Source organism: Rhamphochromis sp. 'chilingali', assembly GCF_963969265.1.
Source record: "Rhamphochromis sp. 'chilingali' genome assembly, chromosome: 1".
In the NCBI taxonomy this organism is placed as follows: domain Eukaryota; kingdom Metazoa; phylum Chordata; class Actinopteri; order Cichliformes; family Cichlidae; genus Rhamphochromis; species Rhamphochromis sp. 'chilingali'.
The window spans coordinates 4541494-4567730 of record NC_137929.1 but is presented as its reverse complement, the minus strand read 5'-3'; the positions used below and the strand labels follow the sequence as shown (position 1 = coordinate 4567730).

At 42.6% G+C, this 26237-nt stretch overlaps 1 protein-coding gene across 2 annotated transcripts; it reads right to left on the bottom strand.

Annotated features, from left to right (window-relative positions):
• Nucleotides 1-407: 407 nt before the first annotated feature.
• LOC308397279 (protein NLRC3-like) lies at nt 408-25619 on the bottom strand. Of its 2 annotated transcripts, XM_080883115.1 has the most exons (10): nt 25532-25619; nt 20645-20770; nt 20459-20560; nt 18027-18105; nt 10255-10450; nt 6098-7892; nt 5007-5180; nt 4556-4729; nt 2232-2278; nt 408-2083 (listed from the first exon to the last, which is right to left on the bottom strand). In XM_080883115.1, the coding sequence occupies exons 2-10, from the start codon at nt 20731-20733 to the stop codon at nt 1542-1544; spliced, it is 3198 nt and encodes a 1065-aa protein (XP_080739241.1). In that variant the 5' UTR covers nt 20734-20770; nt 25532-25619; the 3' UTR covers nt 408-1541. The 2 variants fall into 2 exon arrangements, 1 of the variants encoding a protein (XP_080739241.1); XR_013971711.1 differs by lacking the exon at nt 25532-25619 and adding an exon at nt 22766-22876 and having other exon boundaries at nt 1976-2083; nt 2232-4729.
• Nucleotides 25620-26237: the final 618 nt, after the last annotated feature.

Sequence of the window (26237 nt, the reverse complement as noted above, 5' to 3'; positions counted from 1 at the left end):
CACCCCACCCTCACTCTACACCTGAGCCACAGACCACACCCTCCACCTCAATATACACCACAGTTTTCTCTGCTGTGGAAATGAGATCAGGAGGAAATCATCATTATTATTATTTAATAAACGCTCACATTAATGTGGGCTTATTTGTTTCATATTAGAAACATTAGTTGAGTGTTTTTAGTATAAAATGGTCAAAGTCCCTCTTTTTGCTCCTCCCCTCACCTGTGGATGGGCGGTGCTGTTACCGTGGTGACAGCTTGGATGTGTTTCAGTCCTGCCTGGTTATCACTGCAGGAATCTTTCACATTTATTACAGGTAATAACTCTGATTTTTCTGTGTATTATGAACCAAATGTATCCTGATACTCACAGAGATGGATGAGCAGAGGTTTTTTTTGCAATTTATGTAGTTACTATGGACTTAATGCATACATATTATTAAAATTAGGGCTATAACAGTTGTATTGATGTATAGCAACTTGAAATGCTCCCACAAATGGCTCCACAGCATGTAAAAATATAACAAAAGCTCTGGCGGACTTGGTTCTGTGGTCAGTCTTAAAGGGTGAAGTTCAACTCTGTAATCTTCACTGTGTCACAGAGTTCAGTGAGTCCCGTTATTCACAGTATCAATCAGATCATCAGAGAACAGCTGATCAGCAATCAGTGGTGCCAACAGCGCCTCCTGTGGTGAGAGGATGCAATAATGCAATGTAGCATTTTTCCACTCAACACTTGCAGTCATGGAAACTGTCTGTTGGATCTGTGTGACGTTGCTTTCTTGGTTAGAGTTCCTCACAAATGTCCAGATGATTCTTCTAATGAGGCGTCGACCATGTTTGCAGCTCTTTGGAAGAAAACGTCGCCCTTTGCCATCCTTACTTTTCTTTGACTTCTTCAAATGCAGCTGAACTCCAGCTGGTATTTTCTTGGACTTTGCAGCTGTTTCTGGTCATCAGTTCATTCCTGCAAACCTCTGAAGCTGAACAACAATGATGCTGCATTGCTGGCTGATCCCAAAAGGTTGATTCTGTTCATCTGGACGTTTTCAGAAACGTTTGCTCACTGATCAGGTGACTTCTTCAGTCTCAGCTGACTGCAGCTTTACAAGCTTACAAACAGCACATTTGCACAATGACTGAAAGCAGCAGCACCTGATATATATGATACTAATATAATACATATACATATATAATCCATACTAATGATGAAGGAACTGAGCTCACAGTCCATTGTTCATTCAGTGAACTACTCAGTTTATTTTGGGCCTCAGAAATGCTCACTCTGTTTGTACATCACTGTCAGCAATAGACTTATTCTGCTGTGTGGACAGGAACACATGTGACATCACTTCCTGTTTGTTTGTGACTGAAGAGGAAGAAGTTTACAAGGAATCATTTAGAAGAGTTTCAAACATCAACTGATTGAATCCATGAATCTGAAAACGTGTTTGTGAGTGAAAGAGACAGACATGTACAGACTGAACTATCTGTTCAACAGTCAGAGTGTTTCTGTAACAGGAGACACTCTTTACACTCCACTCAGCACAGGGACACTGAGGAACCACGAGACAAGGAACCGAGTCTAAACCCAGGATAAAGAGTTTGAGTGAATGTGGTGTTGAAGGTGTGGAGGTGGATCAGAGTGTCAGAGGAGACTCTGTAGAAGGACAGAGTGCCAGCAGGACAGTCCACATACACTGCTGCTCTGTTAGAGACAGAGGAGGAGGAGGAGGAGGAGGAGATGGGTGTGTCTCTGTTATTGTGCCTGACATAACGAGGACCATTATAATCACAGTACAGACTCCAGGACTGATTATTGTGTCCAAACAAACAGTCACTGCCTCCTTTCCTTCTGATGCTTCTGTAACTCACTGATATACAAACGTCTCCTCTCCACTCGACCTCCCAGTAACAGCGACCAGTCAGACCATTTCTACACAGCAGCTGATAAAAACCATCAAATCTGTCTGGATGATCAGGATATGACTGAACCTCCTTCACACGTGTCACCTTCCTGTTGTTGTCAGACAGTTGGAGGTTTGTGTTCACTGTGTTTGTGTCGATTGTGAGTTGACAGGAATCTGATGGAGAGAACAAACACAATCCAGCTGCAGTTATTGATCCATCATCTGTTCATTGATTGACACTTTGATGATGACTCCTGACATGATGAAGATGGTTGAATGTGTGCTGCTTTGTTTTCATGAATCCCATTAAAAACACACTTACACTTCCTCAGACCTGGTCTCAACCATCGGACTCCAGCAGGCTCCACCCTGAAAGGAGGAGGGGGGTCAGAGCAGCACAGTCAGCATGCACACATGGACATTACATGGCTCTCACACACACACTGTTACACACTGATAAAGGAACAGTCCAACATTTTCACAAACACACTTCAATCCATACGTGGATCAAACTGCTGATGATTGGACTGATCCTAGATCAGTACATCACTGTACTGAATGAAATACAAACCGTGACCTTCATTATCTTTATATTCCTCTCCTGTTTAGGTGGAAAGGACACCTCCCTGCCTTTGCTGCCAGCTGGTTTTCTCCTCTTGGAAACACATTTACCATGGCTGACACTTTATTCGGTACACAGTGCCCACTGTCTCAGGTACAGTTCACCCGTGACCTAATAAAGTGGCGGTCATTTGTTATGAGCCATCTCCCTTCAGCTTTTTTAGCCGACCTGTTTACCTCCAACTTTGTATCAGCAGCAGCGAGCCACACACATCACATGAACTTGTGCATTAAAACAAGTTAGTGGATTATCCACCAATAAATGAGGAGATGTTGGACGTGTTAACAGATGACAGATTAGGCCTGGGTCTGTGGTACTGTTAGCAAACACAGAATATTAACCAGGAACAGCTCCTTCATTTCCATCATTTAAGTTGGCTGATACAAACCACACCTCATCTCCTAATGCACTGAGCTTTCCTCATCTCTGACTGTAACTGACTGCTGGGTCCATGGTGTTCCTCCCCCTGCTGAGAAGGTGCAAACAGCTGCCTTCTTTCAGTCACATACATCAGTCTGTCCACTGACAGTCTTTCCATGACTTTCCCTGGATGAGATGTTAGAGCTGTAGGCCTATAACCTGTGGTCTTAGTGGGGTCTTTCCCTGCTTTCACAGTTCTTTCCAGCTTCCTGATATATTCTATTATAGAAGAGCAGCAGAGCCTCCTCTAACTGCTTCATCATGATGTAACACACCTGATCCTTCCCAGGTGAAGTCATTTTTATGCACTTAAGAGCTGCTTTGAATTCAAACATTACAAACTGAACATTAGAACTATCCTCTTCTCCAGGATTTTCCTGATTTAACATTTCAATATGATTCATTTTTGTTCTCTACACCTGCCGTCATCACTTCAATTATTCCCACTGTGGATTTGATCATATTGTTTGCCCAGCATCTCTACATTTTCCCATCCATACTACCTGGAGCTCATTAACACTATTAATACTGGAAACTGCTGTTGAAGCCTGATGGTGACACTTTCTGGTGAAGAAGTGAATTGCAGTAACAGGACTGGCTGGCTTATGATACACTGGACATTTCCAGCGCTTTGTTTTCTCTGCTCACAGACAACACAGATACACGCATGTATATTCAGCCCACGTCCAGCTCTGCATGCACTCCTTCTGCTCCATTTCTATAGAGAATAAACAACGTAACACAATCAGTCTCCATTGTTTTCAACTCAACCAGCTGCATTTAATGAAGGAGTTTGAATTTACTTTACAACAGCTGCTGTTGTTTCCTGTCTGCATTCATGTTCTTAACTGGTGTAGTTCTTCCTAAAGTACTGCAGTATTCCTGCCAGTACATCCTTTTAGTTTTCCTAACTGTTTCCTCTGATGCTCGTTGCTATTCTTTCCTCAATGCAAATTCATGCTAAGCTCCTTCATATCCATCCGTTTCTAAACCTGTAATAATTGTTTTAATGTGTCTTTGGCCTAATTATGAGTCTGTCCACATGTTTGTAGTTTCCCACTTGCTTTGGTTTCTTAGCTCTGATTCTCTGAAATCATTTACTGGCATCTCTCCCTCTCACTCCCACTATCCCCAGAACACCAGAGTATTCATCTCCTTGTTTATCATATGGCCTCTTTACATTTTCTCCAATCATCCCTGTTTCTAGAGTCTCGCCCCATCTGCAGGCAGTCCAAGAGAAACTGCCTCTGCCATTTTCTTCTTCTTAATCTTTGATTTTTCTCTTCACTTTCTCCATTGGGTCTTCTTAGACGCACTTTCCAGAAAGCAGCAACATTATTTGTGCCTCATTTGTCAAATTGTGCATCTTACTTCAGCTTAATGTGTTTCCTGTTTTGTTTTTACACAGGTCATGTAAAAGAAATCCTACCAGAGACTCGACAAAGCTGAACTGAAAGACAGCACGGGCAATAAATCAGAGCACCACAAAACTTAAGCACACATATATAAGGTGATTTAACAAATCATGTCTGTTGTAAATGAGTAAGCCATTTATCGACCTGACTCAGGTTTTAAATCATCATCAGAAAAGACTGAATCCTGACCTGAGAATCCCAAGCGTACACTTTGGACTCTCCACTGCAGAAAATAGAAGCTTCAGTCCTGAATCCTGCAGGTTGTTGTTACCCAGATCCAGCTCTGTCAGACGGGAGGACTGGGAGCTCAGGACTGAGGACAGAGCTTCACAGCTTCTGTCTGACAGGTTACAGCCACTCAGTCTGAAGAAAGGATGACAAGAAGACATGAAACACTTGTGTTCAAGTATATTCATGGTGCCATGAGGAGCTACTACATTTACAATATTTCAACACTGTTTCAGGACATGCTGGAATCCTTATGCCTCATGTTACAAAAGACAAATGTGGCAGTTTACTGTGACTTGCATGGATTCATTAAAAAAAAAAAATACACTGGCTCAATGTTAATTTTTTCCAAATGAAATTGATTAAATGATGTTAATTGATGAAAAGAAAAATCGATATTGCTTGATCTGACCTCAGCGTTTCCAGTTTGCAGTATTGACTCTTTATCCCAGCAGACAGAAGGTTCAGTCCTGAATCCTGCAGGTTGTTGTTACCCAGGTCCAGCTCTGTCAGATGGGAGGACTGGGAGCTCAGGACTGAGGACAGAGCTTCACAGCTTCTGTCTGACAGGTTACAACCACTCAGTCTGAAATCAAGCGGGAAGGGAGAGAAGATCAACCAAACAAATCAGAGCTTTATTGCTTTTTTGTTGTTTTTAAGCAGAAATCAGTGAGGTGCTGGTAGATTCTGTTCTTTTGGTTTCTTACCCAATAGCACACACATACACTAATATTTGTGACTTTTGTAATAGTAGCATTTACAATGCAAAGCAACAGCGATCACAGATTGAAGGGGCCTGAATAAAACTACAATGCAGTGATTTTTAAGATGACCTGTTCTTCCAATTTCCAACAACAGATTTCTCCAACCTTACAGTTAAAAATAATTCTTTATCTCATACTGAATCTTGGTGCACCTCCCCCAGTTTATTAAAATGAAGAGGTACTGAAGTTGCTGTAAGTGATGTGTGATGCCACTGATTTCCTTTCTGATCCAATACAAAGTAAAATTCAGGCTGGTATCTGCGATACTGATGAAAACTATTCCTTCAGAATCAATACAAGACATAAGAAAATATATTTTGTATAACATAAAAAGCCTGAATTTTAAAATATTCAGTTAATAATCAAAAACAGATGTGACTGAAAATAATAAAACTGAGAAACATTTTATGGCCATTGCTACGGGCCATTCGATCCTTTTACAACCACTGCAAGAGCTTGGTTGGCATAGCCGGCAATACGTTTGATAGCAATAAGTCCAGTGGGTGATGGGCTCCACCAGGGCTGCCCATTGTCACCGATTCTGTTCATAAATTTTATTTTTAAAGGCTGTATCAAAAGTATTCAAGTTACAATATTGTGGTCAAAAGTTCTCCTTTTTTCTTTTATACTATACAACTACTCTGGCTCATGGTTTTAGGACATGGATCTGTCATGGAAGAAATCTATGACCACTTTTAATCAACATTTTAAAAATAAACATGATCACAGATTTACTCACAGGGCTTTGTTGGAGGCTTTGAGCACTGGCAGCAGCCTCAGAAGAGCCTCCTCTGAAGCAGAGTATTTCTTCAGGTCAAACACATCCAGATCTTCTTCTGATGACAGTAAGATGAAGACCAGAGCTGACCACTGAGCAGGAGACAGTTTATCTGTGGAGAGACGTCCTGATCTCAGGGACTGTTGGATCTCCTCCACTAGAGAACGGTCATTCAGTTCATTCAGACAGTGGAACAGATTGATGCTTTTCTCTGCAGACAGATTCTTACTGAGCTTCTCCTTGATGTACTGAACTGTTTCCTGATTGGTCTGCCAGCTACTTCCTGTTTGTGTCAGCAGACCTCGTAGGAGAGTCTGATTGGTCTGCAGTGAAAGACCCAGGAGGAAGCGGAGGAACAAGTCCAGGTGTGCATTTGGACTCTGTAAGGCCTTGTTCACAGCACTCTGGTGAAAAGATTCTTTTTGGTTTAAAAAGCTAAAACTCTTGGAGGTTATTTGTTTCTGTTCAAGCAGATTTTTTCCAGAGTTGCTGAAGGTCAGATGGACATGAAGAGCAGCCAGAAACTCCTGAACAGTCAGATGGATGAAGCAGAACACCTTGTCCTGGTACAGTCCTCTCTCCTCTTTAAAGATCTGTGTGAACACTCCTGAGTACACTGAGGCTGCTCTGATATCGATGCCACACTCTGTCAGGTCTGATTCATAGAAGATCAGGTTTCCTTTCTGCAGCTGATCAAAAGCCAGTTTTCCCAGAGACTCCATCATCTTCCTGCTCTCTGGACTCCAGTGTGGATCTGTCTCAGCTCCTCCATCATACTTGACCTTCTTCACTTTGGCCTGAACCACCAGGAAATGGATGTACATCTCAGTCAGGGTCTTGGGCAGCTGTCCTCCCTCTCTGGTTTCCAGCACATCCTCCAGAACTGTAGCAGTGATCCAGCAGAAGACTGGGATGTGACACATGATGTGGAGGCTTCGTGATGTCTTGATGTGGGAGATGATCCTGCTGGCCTGCTCCTCATCTCTGAATCTCTTCCTGAAGTACTCCTCCTTCTGTGGGTCAATGAACCCTCTGACCTCTGTCACCATGCAGACACAGTCAGGAGGGATCTGATTGGCTGCTGCAGGTCGTGTGGTTATCCAGAGGCGAGCAGAGGGAAGCAGTTTCCCCCTGATGAGGTTTATCAGCAGCACATCCACTGAGGTGGACTTTCTAGGGTCAGTTAGGATTGTAGTTTTGTGGAAGTCCAGAGGAGGTCGACACTCATCCAGACCATCAAAGATGAACACAACCTGGAAGTCTTCAAAGCTGCAGATTCCTGCTTCTTTGGTTTCAGTAAAGAAGTGATGAACAAGTCCCACCAAGCTGAACTTTTCCTCTTTCAGCACATTCAGCTCTCTGAAAGTGAATGGAAATATGAACTGGATGTCCTGGTTGGCTTTGTCTTCAGCCCAGTCCAGGCTGTATTTCTGTGTTAAGACTGTTTTCCCAATGCCAGCCACTCCCTTTGTCAGCACTGTTCTGATTGGTTCATCTCTTCCAGGTGAGGCTTTAAAGATGTCTTCTTGTCTGATGGTTGTTTCTGGTCTGTCTGGTTTCCTGGATGCTGTTTCAATCTGTCTGACCTCATGTTCATCATTGACCTCTGCAGTCCCTCCCTCTGTGATGTAGAGCTCTGTGTAGATCTGATTCAGGAGGGTTGGGTTTCCTGCTTTAGCGATGCCCTCAAACACACACTGGAACTTCTTCTTCAGGGTGGATTTAAGGTTACGTTGACATACCGTAGGAAAATGTTCTGGAAAAAGAATGCAAAACATTACGTCTCATTTCTTTAAAGCATGGATATTTGGCTACATGTTGGTCAATCTCTTAAGACAATAACAAATGTTCTAGTCATCCATCCATCCATTTATATTTTTCCGCTTATCCAGGGCCGGTCAAGGAGGCAGCAGCTTAGGCAGATTAGCCCAGACAACCCTCTTCATGACCACTTCCTCCAGCTTGTCTGGGGGAACATCAAGGTGTTCCCAGGCAAGCCAAGAGATATAATGTTTCCATTGTGTCCTGGGTCTGCCTAAAATGCCAGTGGCAGCCACGTACCAGTTGTTGGGAATTATTATTGCCAGTGGTTTACTTATTTTCACCATAAGCGTTGTGATATGGTAATGGTTACGTTTTGGCGAAATATGTTTTACATATTAACCTAATAACCGCTGCGGTGTAAATGTGGGCTAAGCTAGCTGTCTCAGTTGTGGTTTTTCTTTTCGTTCGAACAGCTTGAAGTGGGATTTGAGCATTAAACACAGTTATCGCTAAGCTCCGAGGTAAGTTTTTTTTTTTTTTATTGTGTTTTAATAATGTTGTAGTCAGTGCAGCAGCTGTAGTGGAAGATGAGCTTGTGGTTGGCGACATTCCCAAGTGGGCTGATGCATTTGTCTTGTTGTTCCGATTGTTTTATGTCTTACATCTGGACTATCCAAAAAGCCTGGTTAACACATTCATCCAGAAATTCATGATGGGCCTTGAGGATGGTAAACAGTTGAAACCATGTCTTCTTCGCCTCAAAAACAATCTTTTACTGCCAGAGTAGCACGTACAGGTGCTGGCACTATACTGCTGGCAAAATTCAAACTCTTCCACTGAAGTTGATGGCTCGCATGACTAGTTGCACTAAACTGTAGTAAAGTTTCATACAAAGATCTGTAGGTTTAGGACATCTGCTGCTATCTGTTCCCCACAGCCTGAGACAGACTGAGACAAACATGCCTCTAGATAGCTTTTTTTATATGGTGGGTGTTCTATTTAACTTAGTCTTATAATGAAAACGTGGAAGAAAATGCTCATACATATTTTTTGTTTTAAATGTTTCTATTTTTAAAAGTTTTAAAAGGGAACAACTGGAGAAAAAAGATTATTTGTTATAAAAAAAACTATTTATGTTGAAGTTTAAGGGAAAAGCTAAAGAGTAGACTGAGACTATTTATTTGGTTTAAATGTTTATAAAAATGTTTTTTATTAAATTATAACAGCATCAGGCTGATACTTTTTTTTTATGTTGTTTCCAGAATTATTTTTAAAAGAGAGCCAAAGAAAAGGCTGAAGCACTATATTGTTTAACATTTTCACTGTACACGTTGTACAATAAGCACTAAAAACATGTCCAAATGCAGAAGTATGTAAAGTTTTGTAGAAATAAACTTGCAATTGCAAATCTGTCTCAGCTTTCTTTCTTTACAGAAAGACCCTGTCTATGAAGGGTTAGACTTAGCATGCGCTTTAATAGGTAATTAGAGTTTATATAAGTTATAATATTTAAGTTAGTAAAGTAATGAAATAAAGTTCAAATAAAGTAAAATATACAAGTTTAGTGAAATTAAACTTTGTAAGTTACTTAAATACTAAGTTACAGGTTGGAGGTAGTTCAATTCCTTGATCTTATTCAGGTCATATTTTTTAACTTACTTAAAAACTACAAGTTCACTGTAAGTTAACTTTAAAACTATTATATAATCAGTTTCCTCATAAATGTTGAGTTCACTGGACTTATTCGGGTTTCCAGTGTACCCAACAAGGAGTCGTTTATCTCTCTTAGGGACCTCGCCCCCGGAGACAGGCGAGTCATCCCCTCATCCACAGCCTCTGCTTCTTCTACAGGAGGAGGAAGCCAATGGGATTAAGGAAGTCCTCAAAGTATTCCTTCCACCGCCCGACAATATTCTCTGTCGACGTCAGCAGTGCTCCACCCGCACTATACACAGTGCAAGTAGAGCACCAGTCTGCCTCAGACTGCAGCTGAAGCTCTGCCAGAGGTGTATGTTCAAGGTCTTGCAGACCAGGGCCTCTGTGAGGCGTTCACACGCACGTTTAGTTGTGCCAGGTCTGTCCAGCATCCTGCGGCGTCCTGGTGCCACATGCACTTATGGACCCTTATGTTCAAACATGCTGTTCATTAAGGACAAACTGTGATTTGCACAGAAGTCCAAAAACAAAACACCACTCGGATTCAGATCCAGGAGGCCGTTCCTCCCAATCACGCCCCTCCAGGACTCACTGTCATTGCCCACATGAGCTTTGAAGTCTCTCGGTAGGACAGCAGTGGTTGTTTAATGACTGTTGTAGTCATCAATCAGCTTAAACGCTTACAGAAATGCTCTTACTGCAATAGAGACGCTCAGCCAGCTTCTCCTGCTTCAGTCTCCTCAGGAAGTTCACTGTGATTGTCACAAGTGCCTTTCTGCTCCTCTCCTCCTCATCCTCCCTCTGACTCTCTAAGCATTCTGGGTAATCTGGACTCAGAACCTTCTGGATCTTCTTCAGCTCGTTCAAAAAAGTGATGATGTTGTCCTCCAGCAGCTGGAACAGAATAATTATGAATGAGCCAATCAGAGTGAAATCATGTAATCATGAAAACATGTAAACACAAAGTGTGGATCCTTAACCTGATGTTTCCACCTCTGATGAAGTCTCAGCTTTGTTTTTATACCACAGTAGTTTACATGGAATTTGTAGTTGCAGAGAAAGACTCAAATCATTTGGAATTAAATGTTTTTACTTTACAAGGTTTACAGGTTCTTTCAACAGTGAAATCCAAGATAAATAATCATGATTATAATATTTCTGACTGAGTCAAAACTGAATTTGTGAATCAGAACTGAATCATTGTAAGAATCAGCAAAGTACACCAAGTCTGTACTTGTGTTTAAGGAAAACTACTACTATTAAAAACTACTCCAGTAAAAGTTGAAGTACTCATTTAACTTAAAAGTGATAGTAAAAAAGAAAGCAGGTCTTTGGAGGACGTTTCTACTTTTAAGAAGTAGAAAGTTCAGATATTTGTTTAAAAATGTACGAAGTAAAAAATAGTTACTACTCAAGTAAACTACAGATACCTGAAAACAGTTATTAGGTTATGTAATGATGTTCTGTCCTCACTAAGCGTTGTCCTCGTGAACGTAGACTCAGCTATACAGACAGAACAGTGAAAAGATGCACCATCACATCAAGCTTTGAAGGAATCTCGGCAGCCTATTTCTTCGCCACCAGTAACCAGTAAGTAGAAGAAAAACATCAAAGAGGCTACGTTCGCTTCTTCTGTATCTTTTTACGGGATTTGAAGACGATGTCCAGCTCAAACCCTATTGATGCTGATATTCAGAGCCTGGAGGTTAGGTCAGAGTGTGCTGCCTCAGCTGCATTTTCCAAGCAAAGTTCAAATAAATCTTCAGCTAGTGCCGCTGCTGCTAAAGCTCGTGCCAAGGCGGAAGCTGCACGCACGCGAGCAGCCTATGCAAAACGTCAAATAGACATGCAAGTGGAGAAAGCACGCATAGAGGCTACATTGAATGCACTAAAAGAAGAGTGTGAAGCTGAGGCTGCCTCAGCAGAGGCTCAAGTGTTTGAGGCTGCTGCAGATTTAGACACGTGACCTTGGGAGTAAAGCCAGTCATGCTCAAGCAATGAAGCAGTCATTACAGCGAACTGGTGAGTTCATCCAAGCACATTTCTCTTCAGGGCAGAGTTATGCTTTAGCTCAAAATGAGAAAGAAACAGAGGCTGCTGCTTCTGTACCACAACACAGACACCTCCCAGATACCGAAGTTCATCGCGTCAGACGTGACACACAACAGCCGTATCCTTCTGCTTGCTCGGCTGAAGGCCTGCACCCAGGCAACCAGAGAAAGAATCGCCCTGACCCTCTGTCTTTTAACACAGATAGAGATGTCCCCTCCATGCACACACATCGCTGCACAGACTCAACAAACCAACTTCCACCCGGCTCACCACTGGAGGCTCAAGGTGTATCTGAGTTAGCTGTATATCTGGCGCGTCGAGACCTTGTCACCGCTGGACTAAAAGTGTTTGATAACCAGCCTGCTAGTTATCTGTCATGGAAATCTAGCTTTGTTAACGCTGTGGAGGGACTTAGCCTCAAACCTAGTGAAGAACTGGACCTGCTCATTAAGTGGCTTGGTGGGGAGTCGCTACACCACGCCAAGAGAATAAGGGCAGTTTATGTCAACAATCCATTCATGGGTTTGAACATGCTTTGGCGAAGGCTGGACAAGTGCTATGGCTCTCCAGAGGCCATTGAAGCTTCTCTCTTCGATAGATTGAACCACTTCCCAAAGATTTCAAATAGAGATCACCAGAAGCTTCAAGAACTCGGAGACCTGCTCCTAGAGATCGAAGCTGCTAAGCAAGAGGGATATTTGCCAGGGCTCAGCTTCCTAGACACTGCAAGGGGAATAAACCCTATAGCGGAGAAACTGCCCCACAACGTCCAAGAACAGTGGATAACTCAGGGGTCTCGCTATAAGAGGGAGCACCAAGTTCCATATCCCCCTTTCTCATTTTTTGTGGACTTTGTGTATAACCATGCAGAGATGAGAAATGATCCTAGCTTTGCTTTTGCTAACTTTAGTTCAGCTGCATTCAAAGGTGACGGATCCTTCTCCAAACAATGGAAATCCAAACCTCCTTTATCCGTAAGTAAAACTGAGGTAGGAAACCCCCCCACCTCTCAGTCCTCCAAAGGACTCACCATTGATCTGGACAGAGAGTGTCCTCTCCACAAGAAACCTCACTCCCTCAGGAAATGCCGAGGCTTTCGAGAAAGATCACTTGCAGAGCGAAGACGCTTCCTGGTGGAGCACTCCATATGTTTTAAATGTTGTGCTTCAGCAACTCATCAAGCTAAAGAGTGTAAAGCTGACACCCACTGCTCTGAGTGTGACAGCGACCGGCACATCGCAGCACTCCATCCTGGACCGGCACCTTGGGCTCCAAGTTCCAGACCACCCTCTGCAGAGCATGGTGGGGAGGCTATCGGGTGTGTCACTGACATAGCAGCCTCTTCATGCACAGCCGTGTGTGGTGACGGTCTTAAAGGTAAATCATGTTCCAAAATCTGTCTGGTCAGTGTGTATCCGAAGGGTCGCCCAGACCAAAAGGTGAGGGCATACGTGATGCTAGATGACCAAAGCAATGTGTCGCTAGCCAGATCAGCATTCTTTGACATGTTTGACATCCAGGGTGAGGCTTCCCCCTATACCCTCAAAACATGCTCAGGAATCACAGAGACTGCTGGAAGAAGGGCCTCTGGATTTATGGTGGAGTCAGCTGATGGACAGTTGCACTTATCATTGCCGACTCTTATTGAGTGCAACCTGATTCCCAATAATAGGGACGAAATCCCTACTCCAGAAGCTGCCCAAAGCCACAAGCATCTCAAGTCTATTGCTGAAAGGATCCCTCCTCTTGATGCGTCAGCTGAGATACTTTTGTTACTTGGGAGGGACATCATCCGAGTTCACAAAGTGCGCAGTCAGCGTAACGGCCGTCACAACGAACCTTATGCCCAACAAGTGGACCTGGGTTGGGTAATAGTCGGTGACGTCTGTCTCGGTGGGGCTCACCGGCCGACTGTCAACACATTCAAGACCAATGTCCTTGAGAATGGGCGACCAAGCTACTTCAAGCCTTGTGAGAACAGGATCATCTGCAAAGAAAAGTTCATAGAGGAACAGCTAATATCCTCCGACACACTGACTTCCAGTCAGCCAAGCTTAGGTGAGCTGGTCTTCAGCCATTCAAAAGAGGATGATTAGCTGGCACCCTCCATCGAAGATGAAATCTTCCTCCACATCATGAACAAGGAGTTCAAGAAAGATGACTCCAACAGCTGGGTGGCTCCCCTGCCATTTCGTAGTCCAAGACCACGTTTACCGAATAATCGAGAGCAAGCCCTCAGCCGACTGATGTCACTTCGCCGTACCTTGAATAGGAAACCGGAGATGAAACATCATTTCATAGATTTCATGGAGGATATTTTCAAAAATGGACACGCTGAGCCAGCTCCTCCACTAGAGCCTGACAGAGAGTATTGGTATTTACCTTCCTTTGGTGTCTATCACACCCAGAAACTGGGAAAAATAAGGATCGTCTTTGATTCAAGCGCACAGTTCAAAGGCATCTCATTGAATAATGTGCTCTTACAAGGCCCGGACCTCAACAACACCCTAATTGGGGTTCTCATGCGTTTCAGAACGGACCCAGTTGCTGTGATGACAGACATTCAACAGATGTTCCACAGTTTCCTAGTGAGGGAGGATCATCGGGACCACCTCCGATTCTTGTGGTTTCGTAACCACCAACTTGATGACAAAGTGCTGGAGTACCGCATGAGGGTTCATGTGTTTGGTAACTGTCCCTCGCCAGCTGTGGCCATTTATGGCCTGAAGAGGACGGCTATGGAGGGTGAAGAGGACTATGGACCCGAAGTGAGGAGCTTTGTGCACAGACATTTCTATGTTGATGATGGCCTGAAATCTTTCCTCAGTGCAGAAGATGCCATCAAAGTGCTGAAAGGTGCACAAGACATGCTAGCGCAATCCAACCTCAGACTACACAAGATTGTGTCTAACAGTGTTGAGGTCATGAGGGCATTTCCAGCTGAAGATCTAGCTAGCAACCTGCAAGACCTGGACGTGGGTCAGGACTCCCCTCCCATGCAGCGCAGCCTGGGTCTTGGTTGGGACCTTGCTACAGATACTCTAACTTTCCATGTGGACAGCGCAGAAAAACCCTTTACACGTCGGGGTGTGTTGTATACTATCAACAGCTTATTTGACCCGTTGGGGTTCGCTGCTCCCTTCAGTGTTCAGGGCCGCCTTATTTTGAGAGAACTCACCACTGAGACTTGTGACTGGGATGCACCACTGCCCCGAGAAAAGCTTGAACAGTGGCAGAGGTGGTGTACATCTCTTCAAGACCTAAGAGAGTTGAAGATCCCAAGGGCCTACACAACGGTCCCACTCTCCACAGCTCAGAGCAAGGAGATCTGTATCTTTTGTGATGCATCTACCAAAGCTATTGCTGCTGTTGCTTATCTGAGAGTCACAGATGCTGCAGGACATAGCGAAGTTGGATTCCTGTTTGGGAAAACAAAGTTGGCACCTAAGCCTGACATCACCATCCCAAGGCTTGAGCTCTGTGCAGCCGTTCTTGCAGTGGAACTAGCAGAGGTTATGTCTGCAGAGTTGGACATTCAGGTAGACGACATCAAGCTTTTCTCAGACAGTAAAGTAGTACTTGGGTATATATTTAATGACTCTAGACGGTTCTACGTCTATGTTCATAACAGGGTACAAAGGATAAGACGTTCAACCAACAAAAGCCAATGGAACTATGTTCCTTCTGATGTCAACCCAGCTGACCATGCAACTAGAGCGATTCCAGCTAACCAGCTTGCAGCTTCCTCCTGGTTGTCTGGACCAGCCTTTCTTGTAGACAAGCAACATTGTCACTTAAAACAGGAAGCTTTCAGCCTAGTTGAACCCGCAACAGATGTGGAACTACGTCCAGAAGTAGTGACTTGTGCCACAAATTTGTCATTTCAGTTGGGCAGTAAACGCTTTGAGCGGTTTTCAAGTTGGAGGTCACTCACCAGAGCTATTGCCAGGCTCTGCCACATTGCTTATTCCTTTACAAGGGCAGCAAAAGAAGGTCCTTGCCACGGTTGGCACAACTGCAAGCTGCTTTTCAGTCCAGACCAGCTGCATCATGCAAGGATCAGAATTTTGCTTGCTGTCCAAAGGCAGGTCTATTCAGAAGATATACACTGCTTACAAAAGGAAGGTCAGGTCCCTAAACAGTGTTCTCTCAGCAAGCTTTGTCCTTTCATTGATTCTGAAGGTCTTCTCCGCGTCGGAGGACGACTGAAAAAGTCACAGCTCACAGCAGAAGAGGGTCAGCCAGTTATCATGCCTGGTAAACATCATGTTACCTCCTTGCTTATCAGACACTGCCATGAGCAAGTCAGCCATCAAGGACGACACTTGACGGAAGGCGCTTTGAGGAGTGCTGGTTTCTGGATTGTTGGAGGAAGACGGTCTGTCAGCAGTTTGGTCTACAACTGTGTGACATGTCGAAGATTGCGTGGGAGAGAGGAGGAGGAGATAATGGCAGACCTGCCTGCTGATCGCTTGAGTACAGATCCTCCGTTCACCTTTGTTGGATTGGATGTGTTCGGACCATGGTGTGTCACCTCAAGGAGGACACGTGGAGGGCTAGCCAACAGTAAGCGTTGGGCAATCATCTTCACATGTATGAGCGTGCGTGCCATACACATCGAGGTCATCGAATCAATGGATTCATCCAGTTTCATTAACGCTCTAAGACGCTTCTTTGCAGTTAGAGGGCCTGTCAAACAGCTAAGGTCAGACTGTGGTACTAATTTTGTTGGAGCCTGTCGAGAGCTTGGGATCACTCCCAAAGGCTGTAACAACAAGGAAGTGTCCAACTACCTGTCTGATCAGGGCTGTGTATGGCTGTTTAACCCTCCCCACTCTTCACACATGGGGGGAAGCTGGGAGAGGATGATCGGTGTCACACGTCGGATCCTTGACGCAATGTTCCTCAAGCTTGGGTCTGTTCAGCTCACACATGAGGTCCTGACAACATTTATGGCAGAGGTAACTGCAATTGTCACTTCCAGACCACTTACTTCAGTGTCCACAGATCCAGACGAATCTCTCATCCTCACTCCTGCTATGCTGCTAACTCAGAAGATTGCTGTACTCCCTGTTCCTCCTGGTAACTTTGATGATAGTAATATCTTCAGACGTCAGTGGCATCAGGTTCAAAGCATGGCCAACACATTCTGGGAGAGGTGGAAAAGGGAGTACCTCAGTAGTCTACAAGGTCGAAAGAAATGGAGAACGGAGAGACCTAATCTCATGGACGGAGACGTTGTTCTAATGAAAGACGATTCACTGAAGAGACATGACTGGCCCACAGGACTGATCACAAGGACTTTTCCAAGTGACGATGGAAAGGTCAGGAAGGTCGAGGTGAAAGTTTTCAGAGACAGTGTTCCAAAACTTTACTTAAGGCCAGTGTCTGAGGTTATACTCCTGTTGCAGAGAAACTCTGTCAGGTGATGTGCAGTTTGACATCCTAGGGATGTCAGGTGGGGAGTGTGCTGGCATTAGGCATTTTCTGTTCTGCAGCAGTTTGCCCTCTAGTGGTTGTTTTTGTGTATTTTTTTTTTTTACTCTGTAAGATCTAGCCAGAGGCAGTTTCACCTCCGTTAATCTGTTGCCATCCATGCCTTCACAAGTTGATAAACGGCATCATCTGTGAGTAATATTGTTTGTTATCACTGAGACAACTTGTGTGCATTATTATAGGGCAGGGATAGCTCAGTAGGTAGAGTGGTTGCCCCATGATCGGAAGGTCGGGGGTTCGATTCCCCTTAACAGCTACCCTGAGGTACCCCTGAGCAAGGTACCGTCCCTACACACTGCTCCCCGGGCGCCCAATGGCTGCCCACTGCTTCACTGAGTGAATGGGTTAAATGCAGAGAGCAATTTCTCCACGGGGCTCAATAAAGTACAATAATGTACACACTTTCTTTCTTTCTTGTTGTGAAGGCGTGATATAGTTTGTAGTTAGAATTTAATTTGAATGCGTGTATAACCTAAGCTAGTAAGGTTAAGCTAGCTCATATGCCATGTGGTTTCTTTAACGTTTTGATCATGAGTGTGATTTCATTTGATGTTTTATTCGGGCACTCACTAAGCAGATAAATATTGTGTTCATATTTTTGAATATGTGTTTGTTATACTGTATGTTGATGCAACATTTTTATTGGTTTATTTCTGGTTTTGTCAACAGTTTCACACTTTTTCCTTATTAAATCATCCAACTCAACACATTGGCCTGTTCCCTGGATTTTGATTAGGAGAGTGTTTAGCTGTCTGTATAGCTGAGTCTACGTTCACGAGGACAACGCTTAGTGAGGACAGAACAAATGAAGTATTTGTACTTTGTTCTCAGCCCTACAGACAATCCACTGGTCTCCAAAGAGCAGCATGGAGATGACTGTGAACAGAACAGATGTAACAGTAGTTGTTGTACATGTACAGACCATAAATATGGAGTCCAGCTGTGTTTGATGCTGCTGGGCAGACTGACCACTGGTAACCTCTGAGTTCTGCTGGTCCACTCTGTGGAGGAACCATGAAGGATCAGATCAAAACAGGATAAAGTTCCAGGAGTTTCTGCTCAAATAACTTCATCTGAATCAAGTCTGTCAAGTTTTAGACTCTCAGATTGTGAAGATATATTTTCTGTTTTCTATGAACTTTCTTTCATCAGTGATGGAAGTGATGATGTTGCAGAAGCTCAGAGGAAACTTTGAGAAAACTGTGATGAACCATCAACTAATGCTCTCAGGAGGCCAAAGGTCACTGAATGTAACTGTGCAGCAGATTCATCGAGTGTTTGAAACCTGACCACTTCCATATGTTTTCATTCTAACACAAGAAGTCCTTTTCTCATGGCTTTGATTTGAGTTTTCATTTGAGTTTTCTGAGTCTCGTATTTGGAGTCGAGTCTAATCAATGATCTGACAGAAGAACATTAAAAAGGATTTACCAGTGCTGTCAAAATTAACATGTAGGGTTAGGGTTAGGGGTTCATCTGTTATCATGTGTTACATCATGTGTAAGTCGGGGGGGGCGGGGGGTCCTATTCCTCTGTGGGGCAAACTGCATATGGCCAACAAAGCATTCATTCAATTCAATTCAATTCAATTCAATCATGATTAACATGATAAAAACCTTTAACACGACACATCTGGAGAGCAGAACGACTCAAAATCCCTGAAATGTTTCTATCAACGCACTTCGAGCAGTTTGTCCGAGTAGAGTTACCTTTGCACACGTGCAGATGTGCAGCACATCTGTTAGTGACGGGCAGCTGAACCAATCAGCTCAATATAGAAGATGACAAACACACACTGACCTCTCGATAGAAAGTTTGAGCATTAAAAAAATAACAAGACGGACCAGCCGACCAACATGAAGGATTCTGCACATCGTGACAGAAGGAATTTTCTTTTCACCGAAGCACTTCCAGCTTAAAATATCACAACGATGCAAAGCACTGATGACACAACTGCCAAGTGGACAAACTGCAGACCTGTTAGTGTTGTTAATAACATAGTTTTGGTTCCTCGTGTCAAAGACTTGAAGAAGAGTGACAGAGAGTGTTAGACTGCTGCAGGATCAGTGCCACCTCCACAGACCTGTGAAGAAAATGATTGTTTGACAGATGGGCTCAGATTCAGGATCAGCTGAGGAGTTTGTGGCTGACAGAATCCTGCAGGTGCAGAGCAGAGCCCATCATTAGCATGCAGGACTGTCCCTGGGGGGGTCGGCTCATTCAGGAGGTTAATCAATGTTTACATGTTCAATAAACATGTTAAGTGTGTAAATTTGCCCTTTTCTCTCGAGTCTGTTTGCTCATGAAATGAACTTTGATTCGTTTACATTAAAAATGATGTTTAATGGTGATTAATCCAAATTAATCCACAGTAACCCTGTGATGAGTCTGATTAAACATTTTCATTAACAGCAGTAATATAGATTATATATTATTATATATTAGTGCACACTTACCTTTTAGTATATATGTTTGTTACAAAGTTGTATTTACAGGAGAGAAGCTGAGTTAAAGACTGAAAACTATTCAAAGTCTCTTTGAATTGAAGCGTTTAACATTCTTTGTGTTTATTCTGCATTGACTTCATTATATGGTGTAAACGTCTGTTACAGGCTTAAATATAAAGTTGGAAAAATGTAACTGCAGCTATTGATCAAGTAATTGTGATTAATCAGGATTAATGACAGAAGATTGTGTCATTAATTAGTCATGTTTTAATCTACTGACAGCACTAGTGTTCACTCTGGTGCCTCCAACTGTTTTACGCCCTTTCAACACCTTCGTGGTCAAAAGTGTACACGCACAAAATCTACAATAAAACCCTCACGCAGCAATAGGACAGACACACAATCCATTTATCTCTGTGTCTCAAACACACACACACGTGTATTCAAAGCCTCGATTTGTTCATATTTCATCTGTTGTGTTTTTATCTTCAGCGTTTTCAGTGTTGCTGCATTTACACCAAAAATGTTTCCATTGATGAATCAGATTGATTTGAATGTGTTTCATCCATACAAATCCCTCCCTGGTGGTCACATGACTCTATAACATAACAGGAGTCATGTGACAAGAGTTTCATGCTGTAAAATGTCAAAATGGTTGAATGTGGTGGAGTAAAAATGTGAGATATCAGCTACTTTTCTTCAATATGAAATGTTTGCAGGGCCTGACAGGAAGTGGACGGACGCTCTGATCACTTCCTGTTTGCTGAAGTGGGTTTTCAGTTGTTTAGAAACCAAAGGCTTGTTTTAAAAGACAGTTTAAATGGGACTGAGGGAACGACGTGTTTGTAGTTTATATCCAACAACATCAAGCAGTTTAATCAAAGAGTTCATGTTGCTAACAGCTCACCTCTCTGCAGCAGACACAGGCTGGACTTTAAAATCAATGATGCGACCAGCAGACCGGTCACTCTGTAAGGACACAGAGCTGGGTGGAGGTCCAGGCTGGTTCCTGTGAATAATGATGGAGCAGTGATGTGAGTGCTGAGCTGTGACATGGAGAAGAGTCATGGACAGTTAGAGATGGTCATCTCACCTCTGAGCTTTGGTCTGGCTCTCATGTTCCCCACACAGAGTGCTTTTAGAGGGAGGGACTCCCTCCTCTCTGTCCTCACACTGATCCATGCTGCTCAATTCACATCAGCTCACACACACTTTCTACCTGCAGAGGAAACACAAATCATTCATGTGCACATCAACTGAAATCCTCCTTTCATCATGTGTGCTGTCCAAATATCAGCTGCTTCTTTCCTGCTTCATCTCAGTGTCAGCTGGATGCAGTCAGACAGCAGTGTGAGGCAGAGGAAGCTGCCATCAGCTGCTCTGCTATCAGTCCACTAGATGGAGCCTGAAGCACACACGATGCATTCACTGACACACACTGATTCACTATTAATAAGAAAAATTAGAAGTGACAGTTTGTTTCTGTACTTGTGTTGATGTTGTGTTGCCGTTGTGGAATGTTTCCTCTGTCAGTGCGCCCCAGGGCAGCTGTGGCTACACTGTAGCTGCCATCACCAGTGTGTGAATGTGTGGATGACTGGATGTGTAAAGTGCTTTGGGGTCCTTTGGGACTAGTAAAGCACTGTACAAATACAGGCCATTTACCATTATCTAATTAAGTCAGTCTAAATATCAAACCCAAAAACCTTTGTATTGTTGTCATAATTACTTCCTGTTGAAGCAGATCCAATATTTGTAATGAAGGATTTTTAAACAGATAACGTCAGCATGTTTAATTCAGTTCTACACTACATTCAATTCAATTCAATTTTATTTATATAGCGCCAAATTACAACAAAAGTCACCTCAAGGCGCTTCATGCAGGTGGATATGCATCCACCTGCACTGTAATTATAAACACCCCTGACCTCCAACAGCTGTTGACACAGTAACTGGTTATGGTCAAACAGATGTGTCCACCTCGCAGCAGTTACTGTGGAACAGCAGCTGAGCTCATTCTGCAGTCAGTGTGTCAGTGAGAGCAGCAGCTCCTCTCCACCTCCTCCACAGACTGATGGAGGCAGGAAAATCAGTGTACTCAGTTCTGTGAAATACTGTAAATGCAGTTTCTTTTACTGTTTATGTACAAACTGAACTTTGAGTCTCACTTCAGATTGGATTTAAGTGTGTGTGTGTGTCACACCTTTATGTGTTACTCCAAAAAAAAAAAAAAAGCCGTCTGACTGCTCAGACTGAGTCAGGGTAAAGTTCACATGCTGATTTGCTCTGTTCGGGTTCTTCTTCTTGCTTTTTCTTAAAAGTAATGCAGTACATTACTTAGTTACTCACTAGATTAAGTAGTGTGTTGCTATATTCTGTTCCTCAGACCAAGAGTCTATGAACCAACTGTTCTTAGACATTTTTAGATCTGGGCTCTAAAAATCTGCTTATTGGCTCTCAGCTATAGTTAAGCAAGATGTCTTTGGTGAATTGAGGCTGTTTTATACAAGCTAAAGACACTGACTTATTCTTCACTCAGATATGCTGTGACATTCAAATGTTACAATGTTTTTATACATACATTTATACACTACAGGAATGATTTTATATGATTCAAAGTTCAAAACAATCCTTTCTATCCTCTCTTTCACTTAGCCCAGTTCATCCTGTCTGGAAGCCTTTTGAAGCCTCCTTTAAGTCCGGCCTTTCCACTGAATCTGCTGATGGAGACACCATCTCCTCCACCTGCAGCTGTGGAGGTTCAGAGAAATAAATCTAACCTAGAGGTATATCTCTATATCTACAAAAGAAAGAAAGAAAAGTGAATCAAACAGATTTTCTCTTTTGTTATTGGAAACATTGGAAACAATATCAGAGTCTACAAGAGAACAAAGATCCCCGCAGGATGTCTCTGTTTGGGAAATACTCCAGTCATCCCCCTGAACCTGGTTAGTGACCTGAATCAGTGCTTTTTCCATGAATCCTACCGATGCTACCATGAAAACATGCTCAGCTTGTGTTTGAAGATGACTCACATGCTGACATTAGATACAGAAGAACTGAGAACATAAAGGGAGCAGCTTATTGAGGGAAACCCAAAAAAGCAGAACACAAGCAGCTCTGTCCTCTGTCTCACATCATGTTCATGAGGAGAGAAAAAGCCCCTAAAGTTCCTAAAGACAAACTGTTATAGGAGGAAACAAAGCAAACTTACAGCCGTCCTGGAAGGAGGCAGGACTCCACCTGAAGCTTAGCACAGGGGGGGAGGAGGCAGATTTTCAGAAGAGTTTCTGACTGTTTAACTTGGTGATGTCAGATTTAATCTGGTCTCATTTGTTACGTTCCCCTGAGGGGTCTAGGCGGTGAGGGGGAAGTAACAAAAAGTGTCCGGGTCAGAAAAAGGAGACAAGAAGGCAAAGGGGTTAAATTAAAGAGTTTTATTAAACTAGCTCAACTAAGAGACGGACAAGCCGCTATCACCATTTAAGAAAACAAACAAAACTCAGGCGTTGGTCAATAAAGTAAAATGTAAACCAAAAAGAAAGCGAGCAGCTCACTAGCTGTAACCACTCACATGGCACTCTGGCCCAGAGCTCACCTTTCCCTGGGATTAAATACTTTTGATTACTGACGAGAGTCAGCTGTGTAAAAGGGAGAGCTGGCACCTCAGGCAGAAGCCATTGAAGGACACTCCCACACAGGCACCTTCAGGAGGAGGCCCTGCTAGGGCCGTAACACATTTCTGTTTTTCCACTGAGCAGGTTCAGCTTTTATTAAAATAAATATGTTTGTGTCTTTCTCTAAATTCTTAATTATCAGTAATGTTCCCTGAGAAATCAACATTTCTTGGTTCTGATACAAGAATGTCGTTTTCATGGCCGCCATTCACGTGACCCAAAGTGTTTCTAATCTCTGGAGAACCGAGGTTTTACTGGTGCTCCTGAATGCAGCATAAGAAGGAATTTTCCACTAAGTTTCATGTGACATGAACACAGACGGATGACGTGTCTGTGTCAGTCTTTTTCTTTTGAAACAAACTTTATTGAGACCTATGAACAGTCCAACACCTATGAATGAAATTTAGAGGATTCAAAGAAATATTGATAAAAGTTCTCGGAGCTGCTGTGCAAATATTTTTAACTCACTATGGAAACTCCTGGTTTCACACTTTAAGCTTTTTTGCTCAAGCAGTTGTACAGAAATAATATTAAACTATAACAGTACTGATATACAGTGATCCCCTCAAAAATAAACACAGAGATATGAAACTTCTGTCCATTCTGCCATTAAAACGGTAAAATAGATCCACTGATCTGATTTTTTTACTGTTTATGAAGAATAAGCAAATATACTATAAGATGATGAGAGGTGAGAAAAAAAAATCCTCAGAATCACTCGTTTGTATTCAAATGTCAAAGTTCGTGTTCATCTGTTCCTCTCCTACACGTCACTATAAAGTTTAATCTTCTAAAAGTCAGAGTTTGAGTTCATATTCACTGCAGTCTTGTACAATATCTACATGTTAACGTTTGTTTGTGCTAAACTGTTCATTTGTTCCGTTTCATAATAAAATATAGATATAAACATCTGTAACATCTGCACTTTAATATCTGGTATTTTGTACAGACAGAAGACAAAAGGTTTACTTTAGTATTAAAATATGAGTCCCGTACAAATCAAATATGTATATAAAACTTTAAACTGATTTTTTTCAAACTTTTTTCCTCACCAGGAAAAAAGAAAAACTTTTTTCACGTCAAAGCTCAACATCTGACTTACTATTAATATAAAAACCGTGACTGAAGCATCTTTAAATGTTCCGATTTATTAACAGTGTTTTAAACTTAATACAGTAACTTTTGTTCAGTCTGAGAAATGTAAAACATGTTTTATCCTCCATCTTTGTTTCAGTGTGAACAGTCTGAGCGGACAGTTCGTGATGTTTTTAACAGAGGCCGACCTGCTGAATCAAATTTGTTTTAAAAAACAAAGTCCTCTGCTGTCCCTCCACCTGCTGCCTCTGAACACAAAGGGTGAGAACTTTAAATTAACACTGTGGCAGATATGTAACCATCTTTAAATGATCTCACTGACTTACAGACAAATGAAGGAAGACATCTGTGGTGGCTGAAACCTCCACCCAAAACATATCCACAGACAGCAAGGTTGTTGTAGTTTTGTAATTTTTAATTAGTTTTTATTTGCATTTCTTTTTCACTTTGTGTTTTTAATTCTGTTTAGTTTCAGTTAGTTTCCACGGTGAGTTTGCTTGTTTCAGTTTATATTTGATGTTTTATTTATTATATATTTACGGGGTCAGAGGCTGGACTGACGTAGATTAATGTAGATTTTATGATAAAAACGGAACTTTTTGAAAGCAGTGACTCAGTCTTTTTTTTTTAGCCAAACTAACAACACTAACAGGCCATTTCCTGTAAAATGTTAATCAGTTTTCCAAAATCATTTCATTGATCATTCTCAATAATTTAGTTTTAGTTTGTGTTTTTATTTCTACTTTAACTTTTTTCAGATCTAGCTGTAGTTCTAAGTTGAGTTTCAGTTTTGTGTGTTTTGTAACACTTCTTCCTGTTGGAGAGGAGCCAACAGTTTGTGACGCAGTATTTTTAAGACCGACATGTTGAACCTGTATCTAACACACATCTATACGAAGTATTCATTTACAAAGTGCGCTCTCTGTCTCCTGCTGTGCGTGTAAATAAAAACATCTGGAGCTCAGCGGCTCTCCGGTTGAGCTCAGGCCACATTCAGTGTGTTTAGTCTGATTCCCGGACTCTGATCACAAAAGCTCAGAAAATGGCGGAGACACTCGGCCTTGTTGGAAAATATTACACACTGACTTTAATGGAGAGACCGGAAATACAAACAGACAGTTTGTTGTGTGAAGAAATCAAACACGAGCTGAACAAACAGTAAAGTTCCTAAAGACAAACTGTTAAAGGAGGAAACAAAGCAAACTTACAGTTTCTTCACACCAACAACAAGCTCCACTCCACACCTGGACACTAAACACGGACACACAGGTGAGCTGCTTCCTGGAAGGAGGCGGGACTCCACCTGAAACTCAGCACAGGTGGGAGGGGCTCAGCTCTGTGTGTGCTGATGTGTTAACTTTAAAAATATGCCGTCTGACTGCTCAGACTGAGTCAGAGTAAAGTTCACATGCTGACGTGTGGAGACATGAAACCTTGTTGTAGCTGCAGGTGTGAACACACTGATCCCAGATCAGCTCTGCTGTGTTTGTAACATGAACATTTCTGCTGCAAAGCTTCAAATGTTCAGCATGTTTCTCTGTTTCCAGTCTATAGATCCAGTCACACTTTCTACCTTCACCTGTGCAGTAAAGACTGAGAGCAGAGCTGAAAGCAAGCGTCCAATCAGTGAGCAGCATCAACACCTGAGCTTCATTCAGACTCTGTTATTGAAGATGTTGTTGGTACAAAGTTCATCTGCTGCTCACATGAATCCATGAAAGATTTATTTCACTGAATGTTTCTTCAAAGCTCATTTCAACCTGTTGAAGTCATGAATGAAAGTGCAGACTGAGAGTGGATCACATGATGTTTGAGGTGTGTCATGTGACATGTTCAGTATTGTCACACATGTCTAGATTGTCCCTGATATCATAACTGCTCAAACACTGATGATTATATTTGAAGCATTATTCC